The sequence below is a fragment of the Halichoerus grypus genome, chromosome 13, assembly GCF_964656455.1.
Source record: "Halichoerus grypus chromosome 13, mHalGry1.hap1.1, whole genome shotgun sequence".
NCBI lineage: Eukaryota > Metazoa > Chordata > Mammalia > Carnivora > Phocidae > Halichoerus > Halichoerus grypus.
Window position 1 is genome coordinate 40015314 of NC_135724.1, and position 18519 is coordinate 40033832.

At 40.6% G+C, this 18519-nt stretch overlaps 1 protein-coding gene across 1 annotated transcript in view; it reads right to left on the reverse strand.

Annotated features, from left to right (window-relative positions):
- Positions 1 to 4061: 4061 nt before the first annotated feature.
- The window catches only part of DSG2 (desmoglein 2), a 45538-nt gene continuing 31080 nt past the window's right edge, over positions 4062 to 18519 (reverse strand). The window contains exons 9-15 of the mRNA XM_036096698.2: positions 17474 to 17739; positions 16580 to 16722; positions 16050 to 16277; positions 11843 to 12070; positions 9832 to 9953; positions 8366 to 8695; positions 4062 to 6845 (exon numbers count right to left, since the gene is read on the reverse strand). Coding sequence (XP_035952591.1) covers positions 5829 to 6845; positions 8366 to 8695; positions 9832 to 9953; positions 11843 to 12070; positions 16050 to 16277; positions 16580 to 16722; positions 17474 to 17739 — 2334 coding nt within the window. The 3' untranslated portion in view covers positions 4062 to 5828. The remainder of the gene's footprint in view (positions 6846 to 8365; positions 8696 to 9831; positions 9954 to 11842; positions 12071 to 16049; positions 16278 to 16579; positions 16723 to 17473; positions 17740 to 18519) is intronic.

Here is an 18519-nt window from a genome sequence, read left to right on the forward strand (position 1 = left end):
TTACTGTGACAAGCAATTTTTATTAATAATTAACCAAAGAGTGGGATGAAGAAATTCATGCCTTTCCTGGGAAAAAATAGTACAGCTTTTCAAGTGAAGCCTGTTTGTTCACCAGGTCTTACCGGCTGAGTTGTGTTCCCTCAAAATTCATACGTTGAAATCCTAACCACCAATACCTCAGGATGTGGTTATATTTGGAGATAAGGTCTTTATAGAGGTAATGAAGTTAAAAAGAGGTCATCAGGATCGTCCTAATTCAATATGACTGTTGTCCGTATAAGAAGGGGAAGTTTGGACATAGATATGGAAAACACAGGCAAGTGGCAGAGAAGACCACCATCGACAAGCCAAGGAACGAGACCTTGGAAAAAACAGACCCTGCCGACACCTTGATCTTGGACTCCTAGCCTCCAGAATTGTGAGAAAATAAATGTCTGTAGTTTAAGTCCCCCCAGGCTGTGGGACTTCGTTATGGTAGCCCAGGCAGACGAATACAACAGGATTTTTACTGTGTCACTGATGGTCCCAGGGGGAAGCAGACAGACGTGTGGGGAGTCTAGTGGGTCACATACATGCAGCGAGGCAGGAGAGGAAAACCTCAAGGCACAGTCCAGGGCCCTGAATCTGATACAATTGAGGAGGGAGCTATCACCACCAACAGGCCTCAAGCAGCAAGGAGAGGGAGTGGGTCCAGGAATCCAGAAAAGGAGTTTCTGTACAGAGAGATGCCTGACAGGTGCTTCTCTTTCTGGCCGCTCTCCAGCCAGTGCTTCCCACTGACCACACCCAACTCATAGGCAGAGGGCAAGGATGCCTGTCGAAGCATCCGGAAAGGACAAGCTCCTGGGCCTCAGAGCAAGGTGAAAAAGAAGGGTAGAGAGTGGACATAAAGAGGCAATGGAAAATGTCCAGCCAGGGGTGTATCTGGATTTTTAACAGAGGCACATCTTCCTCATCTCATTGTCTTTACTGGGCTCATGGGTTGGTGGAAGTTCTGTAATCTCTGGAATAATGAGTCCATTTTCATTCACTAATGGACTTGATGCGGGTTTCAGAATATTCTGAATATAATGCACAGGGGTATGGAGGAAGGTGTGGGGGACAGGAGGCAACAGTTGAAGGTCAGAGATCTAGTGACATAGCAAGATTCACAAAGTGAAAGTTCAAAGCTTATGTACATTGTCTATGAAGTGGTAGAATAGTTGAAGGTAGACTATGATAAATTAAAGATACATACTATAATTTCTAGAGTTATGCTGCCCAAAAAAACCTTTCCATAGTGATAGGAACAGTCTAAATTTGTGCTATCCGATTGGTAGCCACTTGCCACATGGATCATAGCCCTGAAGTGTGAGGATAAGAACAAATCTAAGAAAGAAAAATTAAATTTTTCTTGGTACAAAAAGGGAGACTTGCCCTCCCCGTTCCTCTTCCTCAGAGCATTTACTTTAGAAAACTTATCATTGCTAATTCTTTCTTTGCCCTTTTCAGATAATATAGAAGTCTTTTTAAAACTAAATGAGCTTTGGGGCGCCTGGGTGGCTCAGTCCTTAAGCATCTGCCTTTGGCTCAGGTCATGATCCCAGGGTCCTGGGATAGAGCCCTGCATCGGGCTCCCTGCTCAGCGGGAAGCCTGCTTCTCCCTCTTCCACTCCCCCTGCTTGTGTTCCCTCTCTCCCTGTGTCTCTGTCAAATAAATAAATAAAATCTTTAAAAAAAAATAAAATAAAACTAAACGAGCTTTTTGTCAGCTTTACAAGCAGCCATGTCTTTCTCTAAGGCCTGGGACTCATCTCTTTGAACATCAAAGATGAGAACATCAAGGAAGATAGTATCTCAATCTCCTCCATGGGCATCTGGATCCAGACTGTGACTAATTACCCATCATAGAGATATTAGAAGCCTTATTATTTCTTTGGATAAAGGCAATCAGCAACACGATGGCCACCTCAATTGCCAGGTGAATTTAAGATGAACTGTGTATGACCGATGGTGCTGGCAAGTCTTGCTTGAGGGCAAGTTCTCATTATGTTGTGAACATGCATGTAATGGGTTGTGTCTGCCGGGCTATATAAAAAAGTGAGATTTCTGTCTTTGCAATTTCTTTTTTTTTAAGATTTTATTTATTTATTTGACAGAGAGAGAGACAGCGAGAGAGGGAACACAAGCAGGGGGAGTGGGAGAGGGAGAAGCAGGCTTCCCGTGGAGAAGGGAGCCCGATGCAGGGCTTGATCCCAGGACCCTGGGATCATGACTTGAGCCGAAGGCAGAAGCTTAACGACTGAGCCACCCAGGCGCCCCTGTCTTTGCGGTTTCTTTATGGCTTGCTGTGATGCACATCCTATTCCGGCATAATGCTTATTCAGTAATAACACTATTTTCTTTCTCTTCTGCTCTTGTGGAGAGTTTTTTTTGGGGGGGGGGTTGGCAGGAGATTTTTAAAAATTGGATTTCCACAAGAGGAACCAGTTAAAAGGTTGATAGAGGAGCCACGGTGGAATCCCAGAACATTCAACACACAAAGGAAGGCAGGAAAGGAGCAAATGAAAAACAAACAAACAGATGGGACGAAGAGAAAACAAATACCAAGATGGCAGACTTAAGCTCATCAGTATGAATATTTGCTACAAGTAGACTAACCCCCCCCCCATTCAAAGTTAGGAAGTGTTCAAATGGATAAGCAAGCAAGACCCATCTCTATATTTATAAGACATACATTATAAAGTTGAGAGTAAAAAGATCCAAGATATAAACTATGCAAACACTAAGCACAATAAAGCCAGCGAGGCAATATTAATGTGAGGCAAAGCAGATTTCAGGACAAAGAATATAATCAGAGACAAAAGAGAGATATTCCATAAGGATAAAAGGGCCAATTCTTTGAAGAGACACGATCATGCTAAATACATCTGTACCCATTAACACGGGTCTAACAAGTTTCATGACACAGGTAGCAAAACTAGAAAAAAATTAAACGAGGAGTAGGCAGAGCCACAATCCGCCGGAGATTTTAATATCCCTCTCTCAGCAACTAATAGAAACAGTAGTCCAAAAAATCAGCAATGATAAAGAGGACTTGAGCTCCACTAAAATACCGAAGCCAAGAAATTGTGTTATGGTAAAGAGGTAAGATTTGATCACCTTAACCTGTCTTTGGAAGCACCTCATTTCCAGGTGTTACTTGATAAGCGACATCCGCCTGTAGACATTTCGATGTGGTGGTGATTGGGCTATGGTCTGTAGAGACCAACTAAAAATTGCTCCCATGCGCCACTTGGGGTGGGAGCCTTGAGGTCACAGAAGTACTACACGGTCTTTATGCTTTAGGACGTCTTGATGTGCCAGTGTTGGAAGTATTTATTAATGTGACATTATAGCATAGGCAGAAAGAAACTCTGACCTTTTCTCTTGTGAACTATAACAAGTAACTAAAGCAGCTTAACACTGAGTGATTTCATCTCTTTGGGTTAGATGCGCGAGCTTTCTTTAGCCGAACCCAACAGCTTCCTCCAATGTTACTTTGTGGGCAGAAAGCAAACTCCAGTCCCTTAGGAACAAGGTTGCCAGACTTGGCAAAGAGAAATACGGAGTGCCCAGCTAAATTTGAATTTCAGATAAACAACAGAGATTTTTTTACTTTGGGACATATTTACACTAAAATATATCTGAAATTAAAATTTCAGCAGGCCTTCTGGAAATGATGTTTTCGTGTAAACAGTTCTTTTTTTTTTTTTTTAAAGATTATTTATTTATTTATTTGACAGAGAGAGAGAGAGACAGTGAGAGTGGGAACACGAGCAGGGGGAGTGGGAGAGGGAGAAGCAGGCTTCCCGCCGAGCAAGGAGCCTGATGCGGGCCTCAATCCCAGGACCCTGGGATCATGACCTGAGCCGAAGGCAGACGCTTAACCGACTGAGCCACCCAGGCACCCCAATGTAAGCAGTTCTAATTCAAATACCAAAGTCAAACAAACGCCTGTTTTCAGGGGAGATCTCTCCTCTGATGCAAAACTATAGTCCTTGTAAAATATGACGGAACAATAAAAAGATGATGGAAAAGGGTCACTCTAAAGGTCATCTTTTTATTTAAATATTTCATCATGATGCATGTACAAATATAATCTCCCAAGGAACAAATGTAAAACCTAATACAAATCACCATTTCAGGTACAAAAAAACCATTTAGAAAATGTGATTATGCTACATACAAGAGAGACAGGTTAGGTTTTCTGAGTCTGTCCAAGGAGGACGGTTAAGACCAAGTTTGGATTTTTGGAGTCTGCAGATCATATTCACATTTCACACAGTAGTGAAATTCCTGTTGCATTCATAGCAAAATATAACTACTAAGTATATAATGGGGGGGGCAAGCAACAATTACTAAGTAGAGTAAAAAACTTAGATCATGGAAGACTGACCTTCACCTTGGCCACACACTTAATGATATTTAAAAATATATGCCTTTTGCCCATATCCAGTCAGTAGGGGAAAAACATATCAATCTTTTGTATAACATAATTCAAGTAAAAAACACGTCTAAAAAAAGAATTTTTAAAGATTCATTTCCCTAGCAAAATACCTTGAAAAATCAAAAAATTACATAGTCTTTAATTTTGTTGTGGGAAATATTCACATCAACTGTTACTGATAAGCACGCATGCTTTGAAACTTTAAATGAACTATTTTTTCAAGGAGCAATGAAAGCGTAATCTACCGAGAAGCCAAAATACCCAAATAACTTTTCAAAATGAAAGGCAAAAGGATGTTGTACAATTTCAGGCCAATTGTTCAACTGAATGATCTTTAATATTTAATATTCACGTAGTAAGTGAGGACTGGGCAGTCAGCGACTTTGAGATGTAGAATAAAATCATTTCAAACTCACAATTACTGACAGTATAGGGTTTTTCAGTATTTTTTGCAACTGTAAACAAAAAAGGATGGTTTCTAAAATTTGGTTTGATGCCACAGTATTTATTTGGCACTGTGTCATGTACTGAGGATACATAGCTGTGAAACAGGCAGGTTCTTACCACGGCGGAGAAGAAGCCAATCTGGTGGTTAAGTTAGCTGTACAGAATTAGAAGATAATGTATCCTGAGTTTGTAAAAATAGTATATTACTCTAAAAAGTAAAGTGATTTTATATTTATGAATTTTGCCCTGGATTATTCAACTGAATTTGAAGTGTTCATTATTTTCATGATTTTGGGGAGACACAGGGAAGCAATAATGTTATTTTTATGGTCATACAACACACACGCACAGAGACCTACAACGTGTGCTCTTTACTGTGTCAATGTCCCCAAATTCAATCATCCTAAAACAGATTAAAAGGCCAGGCCTCTAGTCTTCAAACAGTCGTCCAGACTGTGCACGTGGTTTTGGAGAAACGAGGTGTTGATAACCTGCTGGGGGCTGTCAAGTATGGGATACAGAACGGCAACATTCAAGGTGAAGGCAGTAGGCCAAAAGGCCCAGTCAGCTTCATGGGTGGCCGGACTGCACAGCGGAAGCCCTGGCTACTCTGTGTCCATTTGGTGAACTCCTGGAAGCTGGACTGACTCTCTAATTTGCTTTGTGAATATTGTTCGGCCATAACTCACTAAAAGGCACTTAAGACATCGCATCGTCCTTATGCCTTCAGCAAACCCTGGAGCATTTCTGAAGCCCACCCCCGGAGGCTAGGACGGCGAGGCTGGTTGTGTATTAGTGACTGAGAAGAGTTTTAAGCCCGATGTGTGTGTCTCGTAAGTCTACAGGCTCATCAGAAGACAGGCCTGTCGAAACCGTGAAATGGGACTCCGGTCAGACCGCGGCGGACTACGGTTCAGGAGTAAGAATGCTGCACGATGCTGTGCTTGGAGACCCTGGTAGACGTGGTGCGAGTAGAATTAGAATGACCAGACTCCTCTAAACTGAAATTTGGCAGGGGGCCATGGACTGCGGCTCCAGAAACCTCTGTCTTTCTGGCCATCACCGAGGTTTTGGCAGGAAATTGGTAACTGGAGGCGGGGATTCGCTCCCTTTCTGTCACTGTCAGGTTCGGTCCCACTGCCACAGCGGCCGCAGCGGCCGCCGCCAGGGGGGGCTGCAGCCCTGAACTGGGGGCAAGGAAGCGCTCTCTCTCCCTCACCATAACGTAATGCGCATCTGGCAGATGCTGAGAGCCTTCCAGAGGACCAGGTAGGCCCCCGTTAGGCTGAATGATTCTCTCAGTAACCACAACACTACTGTCATTAGCATAATGCTGCTCTGCGAAGGGAGGGGCCGGTGCGTACGTCCGCTCCGTCACAATAAGGGCCTGGGACGGGCCAGGACCCAGGATCACGGGGCTTGGTGGCATCGTGGGGCCTGTGACGTAGGAAGTTTCTGTCACTACAACGTTACCAGAAGCCAATGGATCAGGGAGCAGCGTAGCTACCTTTTGACTCTGCCTAGAAGATACGGAGCTTTCAGTGACTATTTCCTGAGTTACTTTCTCTGCATTTGCTTCATGCAAAGGTTTTGGAACCTGAAAGCTATTACCAGAGAAGTAGGCATTCTCCGAATTAATCCTGGTTTGCTCACTGAATGAATGTGAAGCTGCCTTCATACTTGACGCTCCCACAGGTTTTTGCCTCTGCTCAGTTTCCCCATCCATATCTATTTTTTGACCCAAGCAAATTTCAGCTAGTGTCCTGAATTTAAACCCTAAATCATCTAGAAAGCGATCATCGAGTTCTCCTTCAATAAAACTGCAGCAGCCAATGGAACCATGGAGAGACGCAGTGTCTTCCTGAGAATAAACCAGAAGGCAATCTTTGCCTATGTGAATGTCATCTTCTTCAGTGCAAGAGGCTGCTTTCTAAAATGGAAATAAAACACAGAGGTGTAGAATTAGTGACACAACTTCATTTAAGAATAAGACTATGTTCTTGCCCCAAATGCATAACCTGAGTCTCCTTATGAGAAAACATCAGAGAAACACAAATGGAAGGACATCCTACAACACGGCTGGCACGTATTCTTAAAAAAAAAAATTCATATTGTGAAAGATAAGAAAGGCAGGACTCTGAATTAGGTCTTGGACGGGATAAACAATGGCTACAAAAAGACATTATTGGGATAATTGGCGAAATTGAAATATGGAATATGGCACTATTAAATCTCTAAATTTGTTCACTGTATTATATTAAGAAAATGTACGTGTGTGTGAGAGAGAGGGGGAGAGATTAAGAAAGCAAATAGCAAATAGCAAAGGGTTAATAATTGGGTAGTCTGGGTAAAGAATATACAGGAGTTCAAAATTTCTATTGTTCTTGGAAATTTTCTCGTAAGTGTGAAATGATTTCTGAATAAAAAATTGCTCACATACACACACAGCCAAGTCTGACTGGAGCAGGATTCGAGTGGAGAGGGAAAACTATCAAAATGAAACTAACAGGGCACCCCAGACTGGAGCTTGGCAGTGAGACAGAAAGAGGATGAGAAGTGGTTTTCCTGACATGGACCGCATCACCATCTTCCCGTCAAGCTAACAGGTGGGCAGATGGTCTGAAAGAAAACGCGGGGGGTAGGAGACAGGAAGAGCAAAAGCACTCCGGTAATTGGTTATCATGTAGAGAGGGGACAGAAATAAACTGGCCTCCTTAGAAGCCCATCCCTTCACTCATCTCAAGTGTCCTTCAGATGCCCAACGCTCTGACTCTGCCCATCCCTGTGTGGGACACATGGGTCTTCTTCTCAAGAAAGGTACCCAGCCCTGCTTCTAATTCCTCATTCCAGGCATAAGCTTTCTGACTACATCCCATCATCTTTCCTACACCTCTCCTCCTGATATTTTAAGAACTTCCTCAATAGTGAGGCCAAGTAGACAAAATGTAAACGCACATAATAGATTGTGATTGTTAGGTCACGTATTCTCTCTGCTCCCCGCGCGCTCATCCCTATCAGGTCTGCTCTGGCAGAGGAACTGTACTCTTGAGCCACTGACAGCTGGCTTCGTCACGTGACTCGCTCTGACCAGTGAAATGTGAGCCCCCCTAAAAGGTAGCTGTTTGAGGAGCCGGTCGTCGCCTGGTTCTGCGTGGCTCTGTTCCCCTGTTCCCCTGCAGAGGATTGCACCTGCCCAGTCCAATCTGCTCTCTCTGAGTGCATCTTAGAATGAAGGCAACACGGAGAAGAGCAGAGTTGTGTCAACTGACAAAAACAGGCATGTGAGAAATAAGCTTCTGCAAGAAGTGAGATTGTGGGGTCATTCTCTTAAAAGCATTCTCTTAAAAAACGACCCAGTCCTATTTAGATCCAAGGCAATGATTACCTGACTAATACCACATTCACATATAAATGTCCCCTGCACCAGCACCTATAAAAACCAACCCTTACCTCAATGAAATAACTTCTCAAGAATTCTTCGTTGGCTGCAACAGCAGCTGCTCGAGCTCCGGCCAGGTCTCTGGAAGACCCTGTGACTTTTGTGATCCTTGTCATTTCAGCGCCTACGTTGGCTCCTGTTGTCCCTGTCACTTCGGTAACTCCACCAGAAATCAGGCTTCTGTGTTCTTCCCATCTTCCATCCACCTCAGCCATCTCATGATGCCCTTTGATGAAGGCACAGCTACTTTCTTTTGTGGTTTCCTTGGTTGTTATACTTCCCACTCTCACGTCGACGGCTACACCCTCTCCATGATCTGCTGTCACGTGCAAAGGCACCACCTATGACAGCAAATACAGTGGAGGGGTGAGAAGGATGGAGGGTCAGTACAGGCGGTAGAAGGATCTGAGCTGAGCAGGCAGGTGAAGGGAATAAGCTATTTCCACAGAGGCAAACTAGGAAAAATATTTTGGGTTGAATAACTTGTATTTGAGTCTTCTGAAGATCTCCATTCCACCTTCTTGTTTTGTTAGCTGATTATAACCCAAGGGGAAAACAAAAATTATTTAAATATGGTCTCAGCTCATTTACTCTATTGGCATCAATGGCATTTCAACTTTCCTCTAGGGTTTAATGCCTCCTTCTATAGTTATTAAATTTTTTTTTTTCTTAGCTGGACATATGGTTGCTCCAAATAAAGACTATCTTTCCAAGCCTCCACTGCTACTCAGAAGGGCTACCTGACTAAGTTCTGGTTAATGTGATTTCAAGCAGAAATGGGGTAGGCAACTTTTGGGAAGTGTTCTTTAAGAACATTTCTCCCAATCTGCTTTTTGGAACGTGGAGACAGCAGCTAGTGTCTGGAGCATGAAGACAGCATGGGAATGGAACTCATCCACGGAGGAACAACAAGGAAGGAGGAGCCGGGACCATACTGTAGAGGAATCATCATGCTGGTCCTTGACTGCCCACATTCATATTTAAGCCTCTGTTATTCTGAGTTCTCTGATGCTTGATGCTAAATGGTGTCCTATTGAACACAATGCTTATTGCAGATGGTGATGACAGGCCCGGGGTGAAGACGCAACAGACAATGGGATCTCCTCCTGTCTATTAAGTAGGGAGGAGAGGAGATTTTGCAAAATCTTATAATTGTTCCGGGGGTGGTGGGTTTACCTCTCCCAACCCTATGTATTGAGAGGAACGGAAATGGAGAAGCACATCCTTCATTCCCTGACCCTTTCTTAACATTCTCTGTAACATAGGACCTATCACAGTAGAATAAGACCACTTCAACTCTGCCCTGGCAACCAACACAAAATATGTGGTCATTTGAACTCTTTGTTTTAACAAAGATATGTGAATGAAATCTATAATGACTACGTTACTCTCTCATGACTTAAAATGTTAGAAACAGTTCCCAAAGGCCCTTAAATGGGGAAAGAAGACAAGTTCCACTGATATCTGATTGTCTGACCTTGTCTTCAGGTGGCGCCCCTTCATTATTCCAAGGATGCAGCATCTCTATAGTGCCAGGAATGGGGGTGAAGCCTTTGACGCCTTCTCCACAATGGCACCTCAGCAGTAAAAGTGGTACAACTGGACAGAAACAAAATTGAGTCCAGAGAAGGTTAGTCCCGACATATTTCTAAATTTATATTGCCTAATTTTGGAATTTGCATTTTGCTTCTTAGAGTTCAGTCTTCACTTATTTACAGCCCTATTTTTGCATTTTTCTTTTCTTCACTCTGATCCAGCCTCACCAAGCTTGTTTTGGGGAATCATATCAAAGCCTAAAGGCAGCATGAGGGAGTCCTCATTCATCACAAAAAGGCTGTGTGTGCTTGCTGGATGGAGCACCAAGGCTGGATTCCATAGCATACAAATCATCAAAGCCAATTTAGAGACTTAAATCTTCTGTTGTTCTTTTAAATCACTTTTTTAATATAAGAAAATTCACTATCCAAAAAAAATATATATGTTAAAAAGATCAAACGCTCCGAGGGGTAGGAAAATGTTAATATGTTCAAATATTCTAGAACATTGGAACTTCTAAAATACTTTGCCACTTCATCCTGGAGTAGAATTTAGCAGAAGGCATGGCGAACTGAGGATCAAATTAACATTTGAATTATCTGAGGATTATTTTCGAGAATGACTCTACATTAAAAGCCCTTAAAATACATATAACATTTCATCACGAATTCAATAAGATTTCAGAGCTCCCTCCTTAAATTTTATTCTACCTCAGGGAGGAAGTGAAAGCCAAAGTTGTCTTCTTGATCAATGTAGTCAAGAATTAATTACACCTGAGGACAGTCCTTCTCCAATTAGCTTTTACTGCCACTTCCATCTGGCAGCTTCCAGTGATGAACTGACTACTTCCTAGATTCCCTTTTGTGTGAAATAGCTGACAGCTCAGTAAATATAGCCACTGTGAGTAGCTGCACTGTGAGTAAAAAACTGGAATTAGCCAGTCCAACTCAACCATTTCAACAGATTTAACAAATGCTTACCAAGTGTCTACCACGAGCCAAGCAACACACTGGGCCCCGGGGAGTCTGAGATGAGAAGGCAATGCAAGGGGTCTCTGGGTAAAAGATAGAGTCCCAGCTCCAGCACCTGGTGACAGACCTGGGAGCTGAGACAAGTCATTTCTCCACCTACGTCTGTATTTTTACCCGTAAAACAGAGACGACGGTATAAACGTACACTGTAAACTGTTGAGTGCTGTGCATTCAGTTGCACATCTAACACTGGCTTTGACAAGCCCCTCCTTCATCACTGAGATCACTGGGGGTGCCTGAGAGGTGGCCCTCGTTCGGGGGCAAGTGGAGTGGGATTCCACATGACCCCAAGCTGCAGTACTTTGCTCTTTCATGAAAGGAAACCGGAGGTCTTCGGAGGCCATGCAGGGAAGGCAGGACTGGTTGTCATCGTCAGAAAGCACAGCAGTGCTCAGAGGTGGGGCTGCTGTTGGCGCAGGGGAAGGGGCAAGCAAAGCAGAGGGTATGAGGAGGCCGAGCCCCGACAAGTTGAAGGTGCAAAGCAAGAACTGATGGCAACAGGAGGAGTCCGTAAAATATCTTTGTATCCATCACCCAAATTTACCCAACAAATCTTTTCTTTGAGAGCCTACCGTGTGCAAGGCACTGTTCTAAGCAAAGGTGTGGAAGAACAGACAACGTCCCTCATCACAGAGCTTATCACCAACCAGGCTGTCTAGTAACCTTGGTTATTTAAATCGGGAAATGACATGTTTTTATAAAACAAAAATTCATTTTTATGAGATAAAATTCTGCGGAGGGCTAGAATAATCTTTGGTGAATTTATTAACGGTCACTTATTGTTTCCCTAATCACCGTTGGAAGTGTTCCCTTGTGGTGAAAGACTCACTGTGAAGAAATCAATGACTACTACCGCAGCAAAACACTGGTGGGGCACTGAAAGGACGAGATGAGCTAAAGAGTGGCTTTTAAAATACTTACGTAGCAAGAGCAGGAGGGCAAAAATTATTAGTGCAATGGCTGCAGGTCCCAGGCCAACGTAGGAGTCACTCAGCTTTTCCACGCAACCGCCACCATTCAGACACTTACAGATTGTGAGTTTAAGCACCTGCTTTTCAGGGCAACTGAAGCCCTGGCTATCCGAAATCAGAAACTGAATTTCACATCTCCCAAGCTTTTGTTCCTTTTGTTGCAGTAGTACACTGGTACCTACAAGGGGAGAGGAGGGCAAAAGGAAACAGAAATGAGTGATTACCAAGGAAGGGGTGAACGGAAACATTCTTTAATTACTGATAATATTTAGCTCCAGTGAGAAGCTTTATTCTTGCTTAGCTTCTCTACTGAATTCACATCATGGGCTTGTTAAAATTAGTCCAGATCCCCCCAAGAGGCAGGTTGATAGCAAAGAATTGGATTTGGACACATCTTCCTTTTATGATGATTAATTTTAACAAATATGTGTGATGTCTACCAAATGCTAGAAACTGTTCTACGTACTAGGAATACAGTAACAAACAAGTGGCAAGTTAAATGACATTTCCATTGAATGACCTTTATTTTACCATCTTGAAAAAACTTTGTTAAGGCAATTTTCAAACAGACAATAATAGAAGAGTGTAGTTAACACTTCCCCAGCTTTAGTAACTTTCAACAATGGGCCAATCTCATTTTATCTAGTCTCTTCCTTTTTGTTCCTGATACTGTATCACTATAGATTCAAAATTTTGAAAAATTTCAAATCTACAGAAAAATTATAAGAATATTACAATGAATACCCTTACCCTTTGTGACTTGTTTACATTTTATAACAATATTTTCTATCCACTCACTTTTTTCTGAACTATTTGCAAGGAAGTTGCAGATATTATGGTACACAGATCAGCATGTACCTTCTAAGACCAAGGGACATTAGCCCTCTCAAAAAATTTAGTATTGATATAACTCATAGTCAAACTTTTCAATTGTTGCAATAATGCCCTTTATAGTTCTCGTTCTTTCTGGTTTTTTTTTTCCTTGATCCTGCATTCAGTCAAGAATTATGCATTGCTTTTAGTTGTCACCCTAATCTCTATGAATGGTCTAGGTCAGTCCCACCCTTTTTTTTGGCCATCAAGACCTTGCATTTTTGAAGGCCACCTGTTTCAAAGGATGCTCTGCAGTTTGAATTTGTCTGATTATTTCCTCATGATTGGATTCAGGTTACACATTTCTGGCAAGAACATGACACAAAGTGTTGTATGAATGAACTTCTATCTTATTATTTTTTTAATGTGACTGATGATTATTTTCAAATTTTTCTTTCACATGAATAAAAATAATCACCAGTTTTCATGTGAGTAAAAATAATGATCAGGTACAAGAGCTTAAAAATTATTTTGACATATTCATAACATTTATTTAAAAATAATAAACTTGCAAGACATGTAAACCCGGATGAACACAAAGATAAAAATGAGGTGTTTAGGGTTTGTTTTGTTTTGTTTATTTTTAGAAGTAAAAAACAGCCTCTTTTCATTTTAAGGTCCAAATTTTATGGAATTTGATCTGCATAGCTAGAATATAGTTGTTATTAAATCATCCTCAAAGCTTTGGAGAAGGGAGAAAAGCATCTAGTCATTTAAAGGAGTAAAAACTCATGAAACAAAAAATCCATGAAAACATGGCCTGGAAGAAGAACATAATTAAATTTGTGATTGGCTCTGAGGGGGCAAGTTGAGAGGGGAGAAAAGGCAAAAAGAGGACCTCTATTTTATCCATTATCATAAAAAAAAGAGGTCTCATTCAAATATAAGAAATTGTTAATATTTCTTAAATTCTAGGTGGTAGGTACAAAGATGTCTGCCATATTGGTCGCTGGAATTTTCTGTGCTTTAAAATTTTCCCAAATAAATAAAAGTAGATAAGAGCTATTTATTCTCATGACAGCCAGCCGATCACCTTATTATGTAACCAAGGAGAAAAAATTGGTTTACAGAATCCTCTCTCTCTAAATTGTCTAGGTATACAAAGTATAAATCTCAGTGACTTCCTCTTATAACACTCCAACATGCATATCCTTAAGAGTTTTGTGGTTCCTGAGACTATAAAAAATTCAAGGACCCATCAAATTCAAACATCTTGATCTTTAGATAGAAAACGTATTTATGTATCCAGAAAGATTCCAGAGCTGGACTGCTTGGGTTCAAATCCTAGTTCCAGCTTTTAACTAGCTGTGACCTTGAGAATGGATTTTTTTTTTTTTTAAGATTCTATTTATTTATTTGAGAGAGAGAGAGAGAGCGAGCGCAACTGAGCAGGGGCAGAGGGAAGAGAAGCAGACTCCCCTGCTGAGCAGGGAGCCCGACTCGGGACTCGATCCCAGGAGCCTGGGATCATGACCTAAGCTGAAGGCAGACGCTTAACCCACTGCACCACCCAGGTGCCCCTGACCTTGAGAATGTTAAGAAAACTCTCTGTGCCCTTGTTTCTTCAACTGTAAAATGTTGACAACAGTAGGGCCAAACTTGTAAGGTGGTTAACATTAGTAGAGTGCTTAGGACAATGCCTGGCATCTCCCAAACATCATATGTTTCTTAGATAAAATAAGTAAGAGTTGGAAACCCAGGAAGTTCAATGCAAAACATGTTTACACATCTTAGTAAAACAAAGGCCAGCTCCAATTAAGCATTCGACCTGGGTGGGAGTCCCAGGCTTCTGTGAGTACAGAATTAGACGCTGAACAGGGAGACCAGCCACTTTTCAAGTTTTGAGGCCTGTGACTTAATTACCCTAAGAGGAATCATCTGGATGTCTGCCACCCAGGGCTCATGCTAGCTGAAAACTTGATCTTAAGTAATTGGTAATCTGGAGGTGACAGTCGTCCTCAGAGGGGAGGCAACTTGAGTTAACTAAAAGCATAACGTATCTTCTGCCAGTGAGTACATAAACCCTAAGAAGATTTAAAATTAGTTATAGGATATTTAAGCAAATTAAAGACATGGTTTTAATATTTTTGTATCATGGGAATTATTTGTAATTGTTACTGTGTTTTTATACTTGCATCATTTTTAGGAAAATTAGCCCTATTAACGTGACAGCTTTGTACTCCAATTTAAAATATGTGGTTATGTTACTGATTTGGTCTTGTAGCTGTAGGTTGAAATATCACTGGTTTGTTCAGTATTAGACCACTGAAGAGGATTTCAGGTTCAGTGTATTTATAAGTCACATTTATTGGAATTTTAGAGTATAGGGATCACAAGAAGCGAGAATAATGCATTTGATTTATTAATTCAGATCACTGAAATACACAGGCAAAATCCAAAATATACTAAATTTATAAACGTAGTTTGAGATGTTGAAGGTGTTTGTTTACTCTGTAAATTGGATCAAACATTTTCCCAAAGCTTCTAAAAATGGCTATAAAAATCTGTTAGACTTAAAATAACAATAAATTTGTTAATTAAGAAAAGCTTGGGTCTTATATTTGAAACTTTTCTAAAATGAACACTAATTATTTAAAACAAAATAGTCTCCTGGATAGTTTGTGGTATTCAAAACCACCCTGGAGAACATGCAGAAGCTCACATCAACAAGGGGGTATGTCTAAGACACGATATACACACAGGGCCACCTTGAATGGGGGCGGGGGTCAGACAGACCCTTCTTCATGCTGTGTTCATCACTGACCAGCTTTGTGACTTTGAACAGCTACTTAATTCTAGGTAAGCCAAGATTTCTCAGCTGTAATCAGGGAATCATGTTATAAAGGATTAAATGAGGTAATGCCTATGAAGCGCCAGCAGAGGGCCTCGTACACAGTAAGTCATTCATAAATATTATTTTAATGGAACTGTTACCATAGCTTAAGAATTCAGAAGGCATCTACTCTGATTGCTGTGCTTAGACAGGCCAACCACTCCTCGTAAGACAAAACAACTATTTCAGGAGTGACTTAGGGAATACCCAGGTATCTTTAAGACACCAGGTTATTTTTCTTCTCTCCATCTTCTGTGACTCCAAATGGGGCATCTACTATAGGCCTACGATTGAAAGACACTATCTCTGAATTCCACAACCTCATTTTATCAACTTCTGTACAAAATTGTATCGGAAATATAATTTATGAAAAAAAACAGCCTATGTTATAACGATTTTAGATTTCTCTCAGGTTTAATATTTAAATATGTAGTCCAGTGATTTTGCTTACTTTCTTGGTGTACTATTTGCCATTTTTCTGCCATTCCGGCTGGTTTGTCGATGATGGAGAAACTGAAAGGCCCGCTGTATGGGGGTCCATCCAGGTCCTCTGCGGTCACATTCACGTACTGCACGTCATCACAGAGAGTCTGCACTGGGTCGACCAGCGTGGGACAATTGTCATTGATGTCCTCCACTGTGATAACAATAGTGCCCGTGATGGTTTTGCTTGGATAACCTTAAAAATGAGAAAGAAGAAATACGTATATGCTGCTCATAGTGCTGACAACAGACACAGTTTGAATTCTCCTTCCGGTTTGGTAAGGAGAAGGTACTAACAAATTACGGCACTTTCCATCCTAGATGCATTTTAATATTCAGATCAAGTCATGTTTTTTAATTCACTAAATGAGTAGAAATGTGAAGGTTTGTCCATTGGAGAGATTTGGTTTTCCTCCAAGAACAAAATGAACGTCTCAGGTGTTCCAAAATAATATTTAGATACACATAACCAAGAAAAATACATTTGTAATAACTTACTTTCGGATATTGCCAAAATCTTTGCAGTGTATGTACCATTTTGGACATATCTGGATTCAAAATCAGGAATTTTTACAAGCTTAATTTCAGATGTAACAGAATCCACAGAAATCCAGTTGTCTATATCTTCCAATTTGGCATATCTGTTATAAAACAAACATAAAAATAATTTTCACTTCTGGATAAATTGATAATCTCTAATAATCTACAACTCTCTCAAGCTTAATTTTTGGTTCATTATCTATGTTCTTGTTATAGGCATTAGTTTGAAATGTTTTTAATTTCTTGAAACTCTCCTAAAAGGCCCCTCTCTTTACTGCATATCACCCTTATTTGGAACCTTCCCTATTTCTGTAATATACTCAAGACATATGCAAAGGCGATCCTTTCTTGCCTACAAACCCAGGAAGTTTGCAAGTTGTTCTGCAGTCTGTCCTACAGCTTTTGGTCTAGTCTCCCTTAAATTTGGGGTAAACCTCTGGAGAGTAACTTAGTTACCCAACAACAGCTGGTGGAGAAAATGTATTTGCTACTTTCTTGCCTCTAATACTTTCAGGAAATAAGACAAGTTTAGACAGAATATAAGACAGGAAGTTTCTTTCTGAACTTTCTCTTTGTTGCTTTTCAGCTTTCTCTAGCCAGAATTACTTGGAGGTGAAGCACCCAGCCTCTGCTGCACACTCAATTGGTGGAGGGAAGGTGGTCTGGGGTGGGGGGGTGGATTTCTCCCTGATTCTCAGGTGCAGGTACAACTCTGGATAATTTAATTTCCAGACCTTGGGATTGTAATGCTGGGAGGAAAGGAATAAAGTGTTCATATTTCATTAAGATTTTTTGAAGACAGGCATTTAAAGTAATTTAAAATAAGGAAATATATTCATAACTATCTCTTACTTCACACGGGCTACTTGTCCAGTGTCTTCGTCAAAAGCTTGAAATTTTCCAATTATTTGGCTTTGGCTTGATTTATCCATGCTCTCGCTAACATGAACTGAGACTGTGCTGCTTTTAAAATGAATGCCTTCTTTCACATTTTTCACCTTTACTTTGAAGGGAATGGATATAGGCTTATATTTATTCTTAACTGATTTGTGAAAAGCTGCTTTGTTGGTGACAGTAATGCTGAAATCAAGATTCTTTATTTCTTCATAATCTACTTCCTAGGAAGACAAAATCAAAGGGAATTCTTTCAAAAGAGAAAACAACTAGAACACACATAGAGCATACATATACACACATATAGTTTTAATGTTAGATATAACAATTTAACATATGGGGAATACATTAGCACTCAGTATTCTAACTCATACTGATACCAAGCAATTAAAAAATCTGTTAGTTTGGATATTCATCAATGTTAAGGATGATTTAGGGCGCAGCCCCAATTTATCTTTTTAAAGTTCAAATTATTTAAAATATATTATACAGATAAACATACATGTATATTTAAGAATCCAAAGTGATTCTTTTACTTTACTGAAAAAAGTTAATGGACATGCAATATAATATTCCTTAAAATGTATTCTATATGTTTGTTCTGGTGAAAAGGGATACGTGCCTAGTGGTAGCAGCCAGCTGTCCCCCTAGTATAGACCTTCACTGCACATGAGCATACCAAAAAGCTGAGACCTCCTGGTTTAACCTGCCTAAACCCAAGGGTTTTCAAATTTATTTAAACAAAGAACCTATCCCCCTCTTTATAGCATAACGTCTATTAATATCTGGCTTGCTATTAATTCCATAAAAGATTAACTTTCCTACAAATATTGGTCTTCGTGAATTGTGAAATTTATAAAGTACACTTGATATAATTAGTGTATCACTATACATATTCTATGTTCCAATTTGTTTATTTTCTTTTTATAAACATTTCTACAGTATTCTACTATTTAGATATATTTATTTTACTTAGCCATTTGATTATTAGGCATTTGGACTAT